General features: G+C 29.9%; 1 protein-coding gene across 1 annotated transcript; it reads left to right on the forward strand.

Moving 5' to 3' along the window:
- The first annotated feature begins 8,627 nt into the window (after window positions 1–8,627).
- Window positions 8,628–9,534, forward strand: LOC122511953. Its single transcript, XM_043627529.1, has 2 exons — window positions 8,628–8,826; window positions 9,129–9,534. Exons 1-2 carry the CDS (start codon window positions 8,812–8,814, stop codon window positions 9,513–9,515), a joined length of 402 nt encoding a protein of 133 aa, XP_043483464.1. The 5' UTR covers window positions 8,628–8,811; the 3' UTR covers window positions 9,516–9,534.
- The last annotated feature ends 10,052 nt before the right edge of the window (window positions 9,535–19,586 follow it).

Genomic DNA, 19,586 nt, shown 5'->3' on the forward strand with positions numbered 1-19,586 from the left:
ACAAGAGTATTGTATAATTTTTATGTCATTGAAGACATACTTTCAATGGCAATTGATAAAGAGAATCGTTAATAACAGTGATAAGTGCTTAGCTTACAGTAATTGCTTTAAATCTTTAAATTCTTAAACCTATAAATTATAGACTTTATAATTTAATGTTGAAAAAACTCATTTTAATTATCTTTATTCATTTCGAAGTGATAAAGAAAAGAATGAAGAACAACATAATTTTAATTCATGATTACTTTTCAAATAAATAAATTTTATGGAAAATATTTTAGACGGTATAAGTGTACTCATGTATATATCAAAAACTTTATATAACTTAAAAATCTGACAACAATTTGTTAGAGTGACTGGTTTCACTTATTTTGCCACTACTATATTTTAAAGGATTTAAAACACCATGTCTGTTTTCGTAGTCAGTTATGTTTATATTTGTTATTTTTAGGTTGTTTTCTCAACAGATAGTATTTCCTTTGTAGATACTTTTTGTTACATGTCAGTGTTTACTACATACATTTTACAAGAGAAATATTATTTCTGTACTCGTAGGTTGCCCTGTGGGAGGATAGTATTGACACGCCCAACGTCGCGACGCTTTTATCGATCAACGTTTTCAGCCACTACCCACCTTTGGAATCCATTTTATCTTTCTCGCTTTTACAATATTTGTTTCGCACAAATCGCATTTTATTACAAAAAATCAAAACAAATTTTAAAATAGCATATGAAAAATATGTATGTTTTATTTTATATTATTTTAAATGGAGAACTGAATTAGATTTTTCAAAAATTATTTTTAAGTTTCAAATGACAGTGAAATCGTTATGAGTTTTTTATAATTTTTGTCCAGAAAATATTACTGAATTACAAAAAAATGTTGATGTGTTTATTTAAAATTTTCGATTTTCAAAAATGGTTTTTCTTGTAATTTGTTTCTTGGGAGTTTCTAGGGTTGCTAATGACAAATCAATAGTTAGATGTTAGAAATTCAAAATAACGGTATTAAAATGGAGACTAAAATTTGCAAAATCAGTAAAGTTTAGACGCCATTGAATTTTTTAAGTCTAATTTTCAATTTGGCATTAGCAACCTTAGAAACCACCAAGTGACAAAGTCCAAGCAAAAATGATAAAAATCGATTTTTATCATGTACTTTTTATACAATATATCTACTTCAGTCAATATAAATAAGGAATTTTACGAACGAATTCTCCACCAATTTGAACAACAGACTTTAAATGAGGTAAAATATTGGATTAAACTAAATTATAAGATCACACGAAGGAAAAACCAAAGGAAATTTATCTACGTATGTAAAAATTTATACATCTTGCCTCCAGGAGGTAATTTTGTTTTTTCATATTCTCCGAAGCAAATACCAGTACCTACTATAATTTCAAATGTGGAATACGGCATAAAAGATATTCCCTCTGATACTAAAAATACTATTAGAGGAAATATATCTTACTGGTTACAAAATTTATTTTTAGTAAATCTAATTTTAAAACCGTATCTAGGCCTTCTCATTACTCTACAAATGTTTTAGAATATTTATTGGCGAATTAATAAAAGGTTCTAAAAATATTTTAAAAACGTTTTTGGAACGAACATGTTTTTTTGTTCAAAGGGTTGCGTTTTTGCAGTACTTTAAAAAGTATTCAAATTGCAATTTTTAAACATTACAAACACGTTTTTTATGTGAGTGACCGAATGAAAATTGTTTTACCAAATTTTTGTTGAACAATGAATAAATGTTTCATAATGGATCATGTACGATTTCATGTATATTTTCAATGTTTCAATTTCTGCAACTGGTCACGTACAAGATCATGTCTATTTCTAATACATGATCGTGTACAATTATTTTTGAACAAGTTTTTTTCTAATCATAGACACTTCTTATAAAATCTGATAACAAACCATGATCACATACCTTCAATATTACCTAAATCCAAAACACTTTCTAACCATGCAGAAACATGATTGCAAAATCGGTGCACATTAGAGTCAAAACACGCCAAGTTAGCAACCCTTTAGATATTTTTTTATAAAATTTAATAAAACTTAGTGGTAACATTGTACTATTAGAGTAGATGAAATTTGTCAAATTTTGTTAATTAATATTGACGGGTTGCCTAGTTACAGCATATCAAAGTTTAACATTTTTATCAAAATGACAAAATGCAAGATTAACGAAACCTGACAAATTTAATCTACTCTTATAGTACAATGTTTTAGTACAATTTAATTGCTATTGCATTTCCTACTTTGCAACCACTTTTCTGCATGGATTAAAAAAATCTTTTGGATTTAGATAATTTAGAAGATATGCATTTAGCACTAATTTTTTATCTCAAAAATTAAATAAAATCGGTTTTGCTAAAGAGACATTTCGACTTTTTGAAGCAGTACAAGAACTATTTAAAGCAGTAGTTTAAGCAAATCATTGAATAAATTCAAAAAAATGAGCCTGTTGGATAAGAACATTATTCTGGATTAATTTCATAAAGTATGATTTGATTTTTTGGTTTCTTATTAAAATAATACAAAGTTTTTAAATTGCAATAGTTTAAATTATGCTGCATTCCTTTTTCCAAGTTGAAAAATATTGCTTAAGATGTTCAGTGTTTTTGTTCCTGCACAGCACCGTGAATTTCCCGAAACTTGTCAGGACCTTGTCCAACGAGGTTAGAAACATTGAATGGAAAAGCTATTGGAAAAATGTGGTTATTTATATGTCCACATATGGGGCAAAATTCCTCAACTGTCCAGGTCAAAAAATGAATTTTCTCTAAACTTTGCTAAAATGTTACTAATATTAGTAGAAGTGTAAATATAAATTTTTTTTTAATTTAATAAAATATTTTTTGAGTTATGGAATTCAAAATTTTGATTTTTTTGAAAATATATTTTTTTCAATTTAATATAATCATAAGTAAAATTAATCAAATTTAAAGTATGAATAGTGATTTCTAAAGGGGTTTTCAAGGGCTATAAGCTTGTAATGAAAAAAAAGTTGTTTTTTTTCAATTTGACCTTAAAATTCAAGGTCAAATTCTTCATTCCAATATATCTCAAAATCGATGTTTTTTTATTTTTTTCTAACCTATCCTAATCGAAAGCTTACCTTTTTTCCTATGACCCATGTAAAAATCAGAGTGGGACCATGGAAATTTTTGAGGAAAATATTAATTTATCATTATTTTACATAGAAAATGATGATTTATAATTATTTTCCTCAAAAATTTCCATGGTCCTACTCTGATTTTTACATGGGTCATAGGAAAAAAGGTAAGCTTTCGATTAGGATAGGTTAGAAAAAAATAAAAAAAACATCGATTTTGAGATATATTGAAATAAAGAATTTGACCTTGAATTTCAAGGTCAAATTGAAAGAAAACAACTTTTTTTTCATTACCAGCTTGTAGCCCGTGAAAACCCCTTTAAAAATCACTATTCATACTTTAAATTTGATTAATTTTACTTATCATTATATTAAATTGAAAAAAAGATATTTTCAAAAAAATCAAAACTTTGAAACTCCATAACTTAAAAAAATATTTTATCAAATTAAAAAAAAATGTATATTTACACTTCTACTAATAATAGTAACATTTCAGCAAAGTTTAGAGAAAATTCATTTTTTGACCTGGACAGTTGAGAAATTTTGCCCCATATATATGGAAATATTGAATATCAAACTTGAGAGAAAATTACACTGACAATATTAACTGTCCATGTTTAGGCAATATTCGCCTAATTATTAAAATTTCGTCATTGATAATCACAAGCCTGCAAAAAAATAAAAATTTCCGTTGTCTGAGATCGAGAAGTCATTTCCCGCAGTATTTGGTGCACTGAATCCAAATCTGGCAACGAAAACCTCCCATCACGTCAGGATTTTGAGAAAAGTGGGGGTAAATTCCCAAAAATCATGTTTTTTGATGTTTTTGTAAATTTCTATCGGGTAAATCCGACGTGCTAGAGACTTGTCATAGGAATAAAATTAAAGCCTGAACCCTGTACTTTAAGAAAATAAAGCGATATTGCTGACAACAAACTAAATTAGCCGTCAAAAATGATTTTTTTAACAGTTGGCAATCATAAAAATTGACTGACACAGTCCGTAAATACAATTATTTTAAAAAATAATTGGATTCGCTTAGAATTTATTACTTTGGGGTTTTCGGGGTCATTGCTTACAAATATGATGTCAAAATAAAAAATCTGTAGTTGGATTCATAATCAACGACCCCAAAAACCCCCGAGTAACAAGTTTCAAGTGAATTTGATCAATTTTGAAAAATAAGGCCGCCATATTGGATCCGACATCTTGAATTTTAATAATCCGACAGCATATTCGTAATCAGCGATCCCAAAAACCCCTGAGTAACAAATTTTAAGTGAATTCAATCATTTTTCAAATAGTTTTATTTACGGACAGCGTCAGTCAATTTTTATACTTGACAACTGTTAAAAAATAATTTTTGACCCCCACTTTTCTCAAAATTCTGACTTGATGGGAGGTTTTCGTTGCCAGATTCGGATTCTGTATGAACATACTATTTTCGTTTCATGTTCCAAAACCGTTTTCAGAACATAAAACTTTTTAATATGTCAATAAAGTAGACATGAGCTGTTTTAGAAACGTTCCTCGAATATGTTCATATATGCATGCACATAATTTTGTTCGCATGCACATTTTCAGGAACAAAATTATGTGAATGCACATGGACATATTCGAGAAACGTTTCTAGAACATCTCATGTCTACGAAATTGTTATTTTAAAACATTTTCATATTCTAAAAACGGTTTTAGAACTTGAAACGTTAAAAGTACATTTATACGTAAAATTATAATAATTAGGTGAATATTGCATGCAATATTGCCTAAATACGTCTAGTTAATATTTCCAGTATAATTTTCGCTTAAATTTTGTATTCAATATTTCCTTATATGTGGACATTTAAATAACCACATTTTTCCATGAGCCTCACCTTTCAATGTTTCTAACCTCGTTAGACGAAGTCCTGTCGTGTTTCAAGAAATTCTCAGTTCTGTGTGGGAACAAAAAACTGAACATGTTCTAAATGTAAACATTTATTTTTTCTCTTAAGCATTGTAGAGTTTCTGTAATGACATAAACACAAAACATGTTGAATACGTGAAAAACATGTGCAAGTTCACGTGCATTCTCATGAATAGTAGGCATGTGTACAGTTGACTAGCCGAGATCAAATTTTAGCTATTATTTTCGTATTTTACAACTTATAAATTTCATCTCTCTCGTCACTTATACTAATGACAGTGTGCACATATACCTTGAGTGATCTGACCCCAAATATTGGGTTGACATCTCCATTTTTAAGGGTCGATTAAAATGACTATAGCTCCGAATCATGACAAGATCGGAAGATGCGTAAATAGAATAAAATGTAGTCAAAGTACTTATCTTTCAAACTTTTTTGTTTTTGTCTATATTAGCTCTATATTCGGCGTTACAGTTCAAAAAGTGAAAAGTCTTAATCTCGCCACAGTCTACTCTATAATTATAAGGATTTTCATCTGTTACACTTCAACTCTTGTTTAATAAAATTTTTCGTATTTATTGTAGGGGAGATTAGGGTATTGTGGGCCACACTTTTTCTTAGCTCAATATCTTACACAAATTTTTTTTTAAATCTTTAAATTTTTCTTGTCAGTAGAAGGTCTTAACTATCATAAATCATAGTCAGTTTATCAATATTATCACTCATCTAAAAGAAATTTCAGTTTTACCAAAGAGTGCTCTTTTATGATTTTTAAAAATGTTGGGGAATTATGGGCCACTGCCTAAATTGAGTTCAAAATAAAAAATAACGATGAAATATATTTATTAAATGGTTAGAAATTTATAAAATGTTATTAATGTTTAATTAAAGTTAGAAAAGAAAAAGTAAAAAAATGAAATTAATCGGAATCACAATTTAGACAAGTAAAATAGGCTCAATTAAATACACATTTTAAGTGAACAGCTCTATCGCTTGAATCGCAATGAATATAATTGTTTTTGTTAAATTACTATAACTATGAGTGATTTTAATAATATTTGCAATTAAATCGCCAAAAACAAGCAAAAAATACTTCCCCAAAAAAAGTGGCCCACATTTCCCCAAATGCTTCATTTTACAAAAGCTTTGTATTATTTATTTATTTTAATTTAATGCAAAATTTCTTTTTGGAGTCAAAGTACCAATGACACAATAATTAAAAAACTATTTTCCATAATTAATTCTTGAAAATCCTTGTAAAAACAATAAAAACATGAAGGCCTAAAATAAATATTTGAATGAAATTTTTCAGGTGGTTTTTGTTAACGGTTTGTAGGTAATTGTAAAGCGTTGTAAAGTCATAAAATGCTAATGAAAAATTTACTTTGGACGAACAGAAGAAAACGAAAGAAAAATTGGATGATCAAACTTGTAAATATTATTAAATAATGTAGGTGGCCCACAATTCTCCAATCTCCCCTAAGTTGTAAAGAAAATAATGCAATATATAATGGTATATAATTATTGCACTTGTACTCAATTCAGAATACACTTATAAATCTTTTCCAAAGTGATATACGTTTCAAGTGCCTAACATGTTTTTAGCGAGTCAGTACAGGCAGTAGGAATAAATATTCCTCTATAAAAGTTTGAAAAAGGTAACTCACTCCAGTAAAAAACTGTTAACAAATTAGGAAACTCCTCTAATGATTAAAAGCATCTCATTCCTCTTTCAGTGCACGTTACTTTTGCTGCTTAAAGAAAAGTCGCCAAATTTTCATTTACAAACGACATCTCGACTAACGTTCGTACCTATTGAAGGTCTTGCAAGTGACGGATAACATATCTACGATACGAACATCTAAAACGTGAATGTTCCATCAGCCGATAACCATTATCCCCGGTAGACAACGCAACTCTTATTGTAAGTTTTGTAGATAATACCAAAAGACCCTGCACGTCAGGTTTTCGAGATATTTTAACCTAAAAGGACAAAAATACTGTTTTTAGTTATATTTGGTGTCATGTAACAAAAAGAGTTAATTTATTCTCTAAAAGGTCAATTTTGCATCTAAAGGCCCTACTCTTCCCCTTTAATATCTATTTTGAAAATTTTAAAAATCTTCATTTGTCTCTGAGTAATTGTTCATTGAATTTTCTGAGTTTGGCGAATTTTTCAAAAACTGAGTAGCAAAACCTTAAAACTACTGTATTACAAGACTTTGAAGTTAAAAAAATTCTCCCCTCAGAAGTACGCTTCCGTTGTTGCTGCAACTGGAAAAAGCAATTTTTTTAATTATCGACTTACCTGTTGATTGATTTTCCTTCCCTTTCGATGTACGCCGCTGATGTCGCTGCATCTCACAGTGGGCCAGGGTCGTCGATTTTTGTCCAAAAATCATTATTTACAAAAACAAGATATTTACGAATAACAAGTATGCTCCTTACAGTTTTTGGTGTCGCTGATTACGAATCTGAAGTTAGATTTCAAAAATTCAAAATGGCGGATTTAATATGGCGGACATAAATTTTTTATATGAATCAATTTTAATGAAGCATAAGTATCTAAAGGTTTTTTGGGTCGCTGATTACAAATCTGGTGAAAGAATTCAAGTGGATTTTAGATTGAATAAGATTCGCCTACAATTTGTTGCTTGGGAGTTTTTAAGTTTGGTGATTACAAAACTAGTGTCTATAAAATTCAGAAAATAAAAAAAAATTTCTTGTTATTAGCCTACAAAAATAAAATGTATAAACACTCCATTTCATATCTAAATCTGATTTCAGAAACACAGTGCTCATTTTTACATTTTTAAAATCTGACAACAGATTCGTAATCAGCAACCTGAAAAACCTAGCTACATACCTATGTTTCATTGAAATTGATTAATTAAAAATTTTTTATGACCGTCATTTTGATTTTTTGAAATCTGATATCAGATTCGTAATCAGCGACACAAAAAAACCATAGATACCTATGTTTAATTCGAATTTGTTGATATTAAAATTTTTATCTCCGCCATATTTGATACGCCATTTTGAATTTTTGAAATCTGACATCACATTCGTAATCAGCGACACAAAAAACCGTTTAATACTACTGCACAGTGGGCCAGGATCGTCGAATTTTGGCCAAAAATACAATTTTTCAACTTTCAAATACGAACAAAAGAATTTATCCACAGTATTTAATACTAAATAAGGAATTTATTGCATAAAGGATTTGTTAAATAATACAAAATTGTGTCTTCTAGAACTATATAAAGTTTAACATTTAAGCTAAAATAATGAAATATTTTTGATTGAAATACTTAATATATCTAGAAATAAATTAATTATTTTTGTATAAGTACTTATTTTTTCTCATCAACAGATATATATTGAAGTAAAAAAACCTATAGTTACTTTAAAAAAAATTTATTAAAATGTAGCTCCATTGAAGTTAACAAATAGTGGATTTTTCAAAAGAGTGCCGACTTTCAGTTAGTCGAGCTCCTCCGAGCCGCATAATATTTGTGAAAACAAGTTATACAACGATTACTTAGCATGTCTACTTTGACACCAATATGTGCCATTTTGCGCCTTTTCATATTTTTTCAATATAACAACAATATTGCAATAAATATATAAAGACAATTTTCAAAATTAATCAATTATGATGAACAGTGCGATATTCGAAATGTCATAAATTATGAAGTTCCTTTTACTGGTAAAATCTGGGCGGAAGTGCGATCCATGCTGTCTGGCTTCTAGTTGAGAAAAATCAATTGCACTATGGATGTTGCTTTGGTGTGTAAAAAAATTTAAAAACAGTACCAAAATTTAAAAAATGTATTTATTATTATTTATTATTTATTATTTATTATTTATTATTTATTATTTATTATTTATTATTTATTATTTATTATTTATTATTTATTATATATTATTTATTATTTATTATTTATTATTTATTATTTATTATTTATTATTTATTATTTATTATTTATTATTTATTATTTATTATTTATTATTTATTATTTATTATTTATTATTTATTATTTATTATTTATTATTTATTATTTATTTATGTAATCTGCTTTTTGTTTCAGAATAAAGATAATTATAAACATTTCATGGTTACTTTTTATATTCCAAAAGATTGGGATATAAACGATGAAAACGTAAACGATATTAGTTACTTGTTCTTGACTGCAGCAGAAATGAAAGCATATCCAAACATTTTAAAAGAAACTCACGAAACGAAATCTACGGCAGCAGATATGATAATAGAAAAACATAAAAATATAAGTACAAGAGAGGATGATGTTTTTATAAAATATAATGGATATGAAGTTGAAGTTATAGAAATTGATTCTTCAACATTCGCTTTCAAGGATAGATGGGATGGTGTGATTAACCTAAAAGTAGATGATTTGAAAGACAAAGTAGATAAAATGTATCAGGTTCTAAATATTAAAAATTATCGAAAAGAGTAATCAAATCCATGTCTACAGTAATATGTAATATGTAATTTTTCAATGTAAAACTTTTAATAAAAATAAAAGCGTTTTCAAAATTAAAATTCTTAGTTATTTTTATTCATAAACTTTTAAATAATAATTTTAATTTTTAAGTGTATAAAGAATATTATATAAGTAAAATTAGAAACATAACCTGCAATTTGAAAAATGTTATGTAATTATGATAGATAAATAATACTTACCTGTTTTTAAAAAATATAATTTAACTTCCGCAATCTTGTATTAATTATTAAACTGATTATTTTTTAATGCATTAATTTCTGACATAAAAAATCTTTAATAATCTTTAATAAAAATATAATAATTTTTTTAAATTGATTTTTAAAAAAATTTAAATTCAAGATTTTATTGTAAAAATATTATCTACTTATATCTTGCTGTAAAATAGGTTGGCAAATCTTAAAAACAATTTCTCATTTAATAATAATATAATAAAATGAAATAGGTATGAAAAAAAATATTTGAGAAAAAAAATACACATAAAATTTTTTAGTGTTTACACATCCTGTAAATGTATATATTTGAAAACACTCCAATTACATATTGGCAACTTCTTTAAAAATGTGCCCATCTTTGAATTCTTTAATTTCTAATAAGAAATCTCCGATCCTTGCGTTACGTCACAGTGATAGGTAATCACTGTGATTATTGAATTTTATTAAAAGTTATAGACTCTCGAGCAGCAAAGAGACTATATAGCGGGATCTTGCTCTGTACAAAGAGTTAAAACTCACCTTGTAAATTTTTGTGAATTGGTTAAAAAAAATTAAAAAGATAAATTATGAGAATTATATTATTTATTTGAAATGCCTGAGATTTTTGTTAGAATTACAAAGGTTTTACTTTACTTAACAATTTCCTTGATCTCCTGATTTCCAGTTACTTGTGTAGAAGATTGATAATTTTTATTAATCGTAAAAAACTAAACTTTAATTATTTCTTTATTTGCTTCTCTTTATAACAAACTTGAGTAATTTAAACAATTAACTCAAAACCGCGTTACAATTTATGCGAATCCGAATAGGTCGTGCCTCTAAAGTCTGCCAAGCAGAGCAATATGAAAAGAGAAAAGTTAAGGGTAGTTTATTCCCCAACTAAGAGAAATTTAAGACTGCCGGAAAATTTGCAAGGAAAAATGCTGATGCCGAAAAAAGCCAAATTACCCCACTCCAATTCATAGGTAGGTTAGGAAAGGAAAAAAATGTGCGAACTATGACCATATTTGGTAGTGCATTATGACGTAAATAACGTCATCAAGATTCGTAATTTTTAGGGTTACTTGGGACCCTGTGATGCCATTAAGAGCAAATTGTTCGTTTGTAGGCGTACTTGGGATAAAGAATTAGCTAGTCCCATTTGAACGGATGATCCGTTTATTATGTTATTTTAGGCCCATAACGATCGCTCTTTTATTGCATACTATTGAATTCTATGAACCTCGAATTAAATCTTGAAAAATTTGTTATTACACTGAGATGGTTAATGTTTATTTTTCGCAACTGTATTAAGATTGAAATGTGAATTTTCTTTGAAGGGATTTGTCTTGAAAAGAGAGGATGGAAACTGAAAATTTTTATGTAGATAACGACCCCTCAACAAATCGGCACTTCTCCCTGGGTTTTTCCTCTTGTAAAAAGAATATAGTTTTCTTGATATTGTAAAATAAAAAAAAGAGAGATGGAAGTACGTATTTTCAAGATATGCAATTAAAAGAAATGGATGATCAATTAAATTAAATTACATTAAAAGTCAAATACTTGCAATACACATTCACACACATGCGAACCTAATGATCTATTTATAACAAAAAAAATTAAAGATAATAAGTAAGAGTTTAATTTACAGAAATATAATTCTTTATATTTAAAATTAGTTTGATATAACTTTCGTAGTAGTAGTGTAAAAGTATACAAATATAGAAAATATGTTAAAATACTATAGCTTATTACTAAAAATACTTTCTGCATCCCAATATTTAGTAATTGATGATAATTAATTTATATAGCAAAAATGGCTAGGAAGGACTTGTGATCCCAACATGCCTGGACGTCACACTTGCGTATGGTTGAATCATATGATTCTGGAATTCTGGATTGTCAGTCATCGCAGTCTTAGCTAACACGAAAACCTTTACTGAATTCTCCATGTACTCCCTCAGCTGATCATAGTTCGACGAGGAATAAATTAAAATTTCCAATGGAGCATAAATGGTCGCATTAATTTTAGCATACAACTCCCCCCTCCACACATTCAATTCTGTAAATAGAAAAAGAAAAAATCTATAATTATTATTATTATAACTGATATATTTAAATTTTTTTACATTTATTTATTGTTATTATTGTTTATTTACAAGTAGTTATTATCATTATTATTATATTATTGTTATTTAATACTTATAATAATCTATTATAATTGTTTATTATTATTTTTTATTTTGTAATTATTTCTTATTGTTAATTAGTATTTTATGTTTTTATTATTATTTATTTAACAAACAATTTTATTACATTTTATTTCATTTTCTAAATCACTATTATTTATTATTATTTTAATTAATATTATTTATTTATTGTTATTTAAAAAAATTATAGTTAAGATTTTAAGGGTTATATTTATTTTAAAGTTTTGAGATGCAATTGTAAGAAATACTACCAAAACACCAGAAATTCTGAATATATTTTTCTGATGTTTTGATTGATTTGATTTGTTTTTCTGATTTGTCAATATTTTTTTGGTTAGGTATTGTGAATTTAAGTCTTTATTTTATTGAAAACAAATATAACCACCCTTTCACTTGTAAAATCGACGTTTTCCAATATTTGATTAAATTTTTAAACGTCATAAATAAATAAATATTTGTTATTAATTATGATAATTATAACTTTATTTTTCATTTTTTATTACTTCTATTATTTATTCTTTTATTTGTTATTATTATTATCTATTTCTTCAATTTTTTTATCTTAGTGTTCACCACTATTTCGACGATTCCTGTTCATATAATGCTTACAGAAATACAAATGCAAGATCATTCTAATTCACTTTTGGTGTAAAATAATTCTTATTCGATTTTCCGTGCAAAAGAAAAGTCTTATTTAAAATTCTATAGGCATTATATGAACGAAAGGCGTCGATTTTTTGAGTTTAAAAGTCTCTTTCCTTTTATGAAAGGATAGAGTCTCGTTATGCATCACTACTGAAGTGGAGTGTCAAATTACAATAGACTTGAAAGGTCTCTTTCACGCACAGCAAGAAATAAGTGGAAATTCTTTTCCCAAGAGAGAAAAGCCGAAACTTAAGATCTCTAAACAAGCATGTCAAATGTATCTGATAAATATAAAATAATGAACGATAAATCCAAAGCTCTTTATACATCTGAAACCAGGGTTGCCAGATTTTTAGCACGACAAACCGCGGATAGAAGGCGCTGACGTAGCCCAAAAACCGCGGGACTTTTTAAATATAATTATATATATGAGGCATTCCATTTCAAAACGACCCCCTTCGTAAACAACTGCCAATGTAAGACAATTTTTAAATGAATATTTCTTCCATTCTGTAGAACCAAATTACTTTTTATATTAGTGATTTCGAAAGTAGAATTTCTGAACTTTCTGATAATAAAAAAATATATTTTTTTAATAATTTAATTTAAATAGAAAATTGAGTTTAAAAGTTAAACTTTGAAAAATCTCAAAACACGTTTCCTCCGATTTTAATAAAATTCATATCAAACGAAAGCTTGAATATTCTTCTTTTTATTTATCAAACGATAATAATGGACATTTCAGTGGATTTTGAGAAAATAATTATATTTCACAAACATTTCGAAGGTTATATTGAGAAAAGCATTTATTAAGTATAGGGCGGCATTTGTTTTTCCCAATTTATGCATAATAACCTTCGAAATGTTTGTGAAATTTAATTATTTTCTTAAAATCCACTGAAATGTCCATTATTATCGTTTGATAAATAAAAAGAAGAATATTCAAGCTTTCGTTTGATATGAATTTTATTAAAATCAAAGGTAACGTGTTTTGAGATTTTTCAAATTTTAACTTTTAAACTCAATTTTCTATTTAAATTAAATTATTAAAAAAATATATTTTTTTATTATCAGAAAGTTCAGAAATTCTACTTTCGAAATCACTAATATAAAAAGTAATTTGGTTCTACAGAATGGAAGAAATATTCATTTAAAAATTGTCTTACATTGGCAATTGTTTACGAAGGGGGTCGTTTTGAAATGGAATGCCTCATATATAAACTTATACAAAAATATATATTATACAATTTTTATAATAAAATTTTATATATTTATATATATTTAAAAAATTCATATATGCTTAATTAGTACTAAAACTTTTTATTTTGTTATTAAAATAATTATATTTTTGTCATTATACATTAAATAACTTTAATATATTATTTAAAATAATTTTCAATTTAATAACTTTAATATTTAAGATTTTTAAATAAATAAGGTTCAGGACATTTAAAAAAAAGTAGCAACAGATCTACACTGATCAAAGTGATTTTTAAATAGATCGCAATTAAATTTATGTATTCTTCTTCCGGTAAATCAGTCTCTGTGTTCTCCGTCGCATTTATATCGGGAGTCTCGTTTTCATTCTGAACCTCATAGGCACTATAAATTTTATAGTGTTATATAATTATAATAACACTGGTCGACAAAAAATAACTTTTTTTCTGATTCAAAGATCGGACAAGGATAGTCTTATAGGATTTTCATCGCTGAACACGAATCTGACCTCCAAAAGTGCCCATCACGTCGAGATTTTGAGAAAAATGGACTCAAAGTCTCAAAAAACCATGTTTTTGGCCTTTTTTTATCACGTGTAGAGAATGATGCCGAGGTGCTAGAAATCTCTAATTAGTCTTAAATTAAAGCTTGAACTGTCAACTATAAGAATCAAATCAAAAAAGCTCTGAATCAATCAAAAATTTTCATATAGCACAACTTTTTCATGTGCGCGCGCACTCTATTTGCACTCATAGAGCGGTACACAATGACACGCTTACTTATTCATTTTATTTGCGCTATTTATTGTTATTTATCATTTTTGGGGTCGCTGAACGTTGCTGATTGAATGTAAGGTCATTATTAAAAAATTCAAAATGGCGGTTTCAAAATGGCGGACATAAAAATTTAATAATAATAATTTAATAATAATTTTTTAATAACGACCTTACATTTAATCAGCAACGTTCAGCGACCCCAAAAATGATAAATAACAATAAATAGCGCAAATAAAATGAATAAGTAAGTGTGCTATTGTGTACCGCTCTATGAGTGCAAGTAGAGTGCGCGCGCACATGAAAAAGTTGTGCTATATGAAAATTTTTGATTGATTCAGAGATTTTTTGATTTGATTCTTATAGTTGACAGTTCAAGCTTTAATTTAAGACTAATTAGAGATTTCTAGCACCTCGGCATCATTCTCTACACGTGATAAAAAAAGGCCATAAACATGGTTTTTTGAGACTTTGAGTCCATTTTTCTCAAAATCTCGACGTGATGGGCACTTTTGGAAGTCAGATTCGTGTTCAGCGATAAAAATTCTATAAGAATATCCTTGTCCGATCTTTGAATCATTTTTAGTGTCGACCAGTGTAATTAGTATTCGTTTTGTCCACTAAAAGGCGCCAATTGAAAGTTCTCATTATATTAATGTTTTTGTATTCGATTTTCATGTGTTTAAAAAAAATGTCCTAACAGTAAAAAAGCGCAATTTCATAAAAGAAATATAGCCCAATTCGCTACCTGTAGCGAAAATGAAATTTACACCGCGAAACTATATGACAAAAGATAGCCTAAATCGCGCTTTGTAGCCCAATCTGGCAACCCTGTCTGAAACGCAGTTCTAAAAAGAAAATAATTCAAAATAATATTAATTTTTTAAAAATATTCCCAAGAAATAAATTTCACATAATATAATAATAATGCTATCAATAATTAAATATCAAATTAAAATATAGTAAAACTTTTTAATTCATGCCATTTCTAGGAATAGTTATAATTTTTTTCAAGCGCCGGGATCTGAGCCACACGCCATGCGGATAGGTGTCGGCTTTCAGAGCGATCTATTTAAAGTCGTAAAAATTCGTTTCTCATAGTGATAATAAAACACCAAAACATTTCCTCAAAAGGAAGTAATAAATTTTCTTAATAGTCAAACATGCATAACAACTTTTAATTTATATCCAAAATTATAATAATAGGTTTTAAACAAGCATCTGATGAAATAAAATCATAGCTAACAAATGTTTTCCAAAGCTCGCTTCTCATTGTTCATTAACCTTCCATTAGATACTCGCTCCTGATTGGTCAGTTATACCTTTAAAAAAATGTTTCATATTGTATATTTATACAATATTAACTTTCCGTTGGAGAAGAGCTAAAGCTCGCTCCTGATTGGTCGAGAGACTTGAATCGTTACTTTCCGTTAGATCCGTGTCTCAGAAACCCCCTAATACCTCTATTATGAAATAGACAAAAATGTAGATAAAAAAAAGTGGGTACCTCAAATGAGGGTAATCCCACCACCGGTTCTGATCGGGTTGAAGCCCCGATAGTCGGTGCAGACGGCTCCAAGGATTTTGGAGGGAGTCAAAGCAAAAATTCCGAGGATAAGGGACTTAGTAGATTCGAAAATAATGTTTTAGAGCAGGTCGATCTGATTCCTAAAATACTTGAAAGCATGTGGCGTGCTTGCAAGAAACAAAGGAACATCAGTAAGGATGTCCAAGATGGTATGGTGGCTTTGGGGAAGGTGCACGAGGTGCTTCGCAGTAACCTGCGTTTTATACCTAAGCCCTTCATTAGCCCAAGCAAGCCAGGTTCGAATCTAGGAACTCCTAGATTGATGTCGCACGCCGCACCCAGCGAGTGTGAGTCTATTGACCCAAAGAAGCGCCGTAGAGAGTGAAGAAGTCCAGAGACTGGTTCTACTGCGGCGACACCTAAGGGTAAGAGGGTAGAAAGCAGAGACATCCTGAATCCTGCTGCAATGGAAACGGAGGTGAGTAAGGCGGATTTAGCCAAGGTTGCTTCTTATGCGGAAGCAACTGTGGAAAGTAAAACAGTAAACGAAAAATACTTTAAAACCGTCTCCAATAGGAAACGGGAGGCCCGTCGAAGGAAGGCTTTAAAAAAAGAGAAAGAGAAGAAGGGACTCCAGAAGCGCCCCCCCAAAATTAGAACCACGGAGGCAATAAAAATTTCGGCCCAGAATCCAGAGACCTACTATAATTTTATAAGACTAGCAACAACTTCGGTTAAACCAGAGGAAACTGGCACCGAGATTCTGAAAATTAGGATAATACTTAAAAAGGAAGTTCTTGTTATGGTCAAAAAAGGGGGTAAAACTTCAAAGTTCGCTGAGAAACTTACCTCCGTCCTTCAGGACAAAGCCGAGGTTACGGCTCTTGTCAGTAAAGAAACTCTCGAAATTTGTGAACTCGACGAAACAACTTCAGAGGCGGACGTTTTAACCGTCTTAAAGGAGAAGTTACAAAAGTCCGAATTAGATGTGACTTGCCGACTTCTGACACGTTTTGGTGGTACGAAAGTGGCACTAGTCCAATTAAGTGAAACTGACAGCGATTGTCTACTTAAGCTGGGCAAGGTGCGCATAGGTTGGATAAACGCATCCATCCGAACGCACTTAGAAGTGACAAGATGTCAAAAGTGCCTAGCCTATGGACACGTGACCCGAATTTTCAAGGGCCCCGACAGAACAAAAAACTGTCGAAGATGCGGCGAAACGGACCACTTCGACAAAAGTTGTACTAGCGACAAGCCGAAGTGCATAACGTGTACAGATTTGGGAAAAACGGAAGTCAACCATATCCCTGGAAGAATTTCCTGCCCGGTTGACAAGGAGGAACTGGAGAAACTTAAAAGGGCGAATCCCTAAAGCTCCTTCAAGTCAACCTGCATACAAGTAAGGATGCACAGGTGCTCCTGATGCAAACAGCTAGGGAAAATGAGGTCGATATCCTGTTCTGCAGTGAGTAGTATCAAGGAAGCGATCTGCCCGAAGGTGCGGTGATCATCGGCTTTGCGGACGACACGTTGTTCGTGTGCACTGCCGAAAGTGAGGAGGCTCTTGGGACACTGGTGAACGAATGTCTGCGACTAGCAAAAAGCTGTCTGGATACCAGAGGTTTTGAAATGGCCCTGGAGAAGACCGAGGCACTGCTGGTTACAGACAGACGTGGTTATGAGCTCCCACGAATCGTGATAGACGGATTCGAGGTCAAGTGGAGTAAGCAAATTAAATATCTTGGTGTGGAGTTGGATGGAAGGTTAAACTTCCACCACCACATGGCTACGGCGTCAAATAAGGCGATCGAGTGTGCGGCTAATCTTTCACGGTTAATGCCAAACGTAGGCGGACCCTGTGAACAAAAACGGAGACTGGTGGCGAGTATCGCCCACGCTATAATGCTCTTTGCAGCACTAGCGTGGGCCCCATCCCTGAGGAGTAAAAGATGTGTGACCATCTGTGAAAAGGTACTGTCGGCGCAGAGATCGATAACAACGCGTATTATCTCTGCATATAAGACGGTATCTACGAGTGCTGTGCAGGTCCTTGCAATTGAACCGCCAGCAGATCTTTTGGCGAGGGAAAGAGAAGAAATGATTTTCTTTTCTAAAGAAAGAAGTTCCTTGGACAAGGAAATAAGACCAAGCAAGGGCCTGATCCGCAAAGAAGCGAGGCACAGGCTCATAGAAAGATGGCAAGAAAGATGGGATGGTGAGGAAAAAGGTCGATGGACTTATCGCCTAATCCAGAGAATTGACGACAAGTCAAGAACTTCATAATCTCGGTTATGTCAAGGAAGGATGTCCTTATGCATTTTTTTAATCTGTTTTATGTTTTTATTTGTCTTTATACAATTTTATGTTTTCAATATTATATACGTGTTTACTTTTTCTTTTTTTTATATATCCGTTTACAATTTTATCTTTTGACTTTTTACACTTTAAAAAAAAAAAATTTATTATTGTTGTGCTGTGAATTTCGCTTAGCCTTTGAAATAGTTTTAAATTTTTTAACTATGGACGCAGGAGAACCGCAGAAAAAGAAGAAGGTCGCACCAGCGACAGAGTTGGAGCGCCACCCTCGAAGGCTAAAGTCTTACGACAGTTCCGAGGGAGGGTAAAGGGCTCCAAAAGAAGGGTTACGTGCTTTAGTGGGTCGGGCAGGCAGTAGGTCGCCAGTTTATTAAATTTATTATGTCGTTTATTATTTTATTTTTCTTTATATTTCTTCTGTTTTACCAAACCAACCCAACATAACCTTGGAGTGCGGAATCCAAGGTATCTGTATGAAGATTTCCCAAAAGTCTCTAAGCAAAAAAAAATATCATATAACTCAAAAAATATTGCTTCTTTTCATTTTTTGCCAAGAAAAAAGTTTTGTTTTTCTCTCCACTTTTGAATAATCATAACAAAATATTTTTCTTTATTAAAAAAATAAAAAAAAATTATAAACAAATGAATTTTTTTTAACATTGTGTAAGATAAATTTTTTATTTTTTTCTTTAAAAACATACCTTGAAATTCTAAGAAGGTTTTGCAAAAAGTTTGAGAGTGGTCCTGACAAGTTTGATGGCTTTAAATAAATAATTAAGCTGACCGTACAGGTCGCTCACACGCGACATACTGGAATTTTTTATACTATTCAAAATTGTCTAGAGCCTACCAATTTGATCGGATTTTGATGTTCTTAGCCTTAAATTAAAGGGGAATAATAATCGAAAGAAACTTGATTATTGTTCATATAATTCTGAATGATAATTAGTAACTCTAAAATTATTTTTAACAAAATAGTCATAAATTGCATAAATAAACATAAATTTAAATTTGTCCGAAAAATAACTTTTTTTATGAATGTTTCTTGTGGTCATAGTACACCCATTTTTAATTTATTTTGATTATTTGCAATGCAAAACAAAGTAAACATATTATTTTTCCCAAAAATATTCTAATTT

Source organism: Leptopilina heterotoma, unplaced genomic scaffold, assembly GCF_015476425.1.
Source record: "Leptopilina heterotoma isolate Lh14 unplaced genomic scaffold, ASM1547642v1 Lhet_91, whole genome shotgun sequence".
In the NCBI taxonomy this organism is placed as follows: domain Eukaryota; kingdom Metazoa; phylum Arthropoda; class Insecta; order Hymenoptera; family Figitidae; genus Leptopilina; species Leptopilina heterotoma.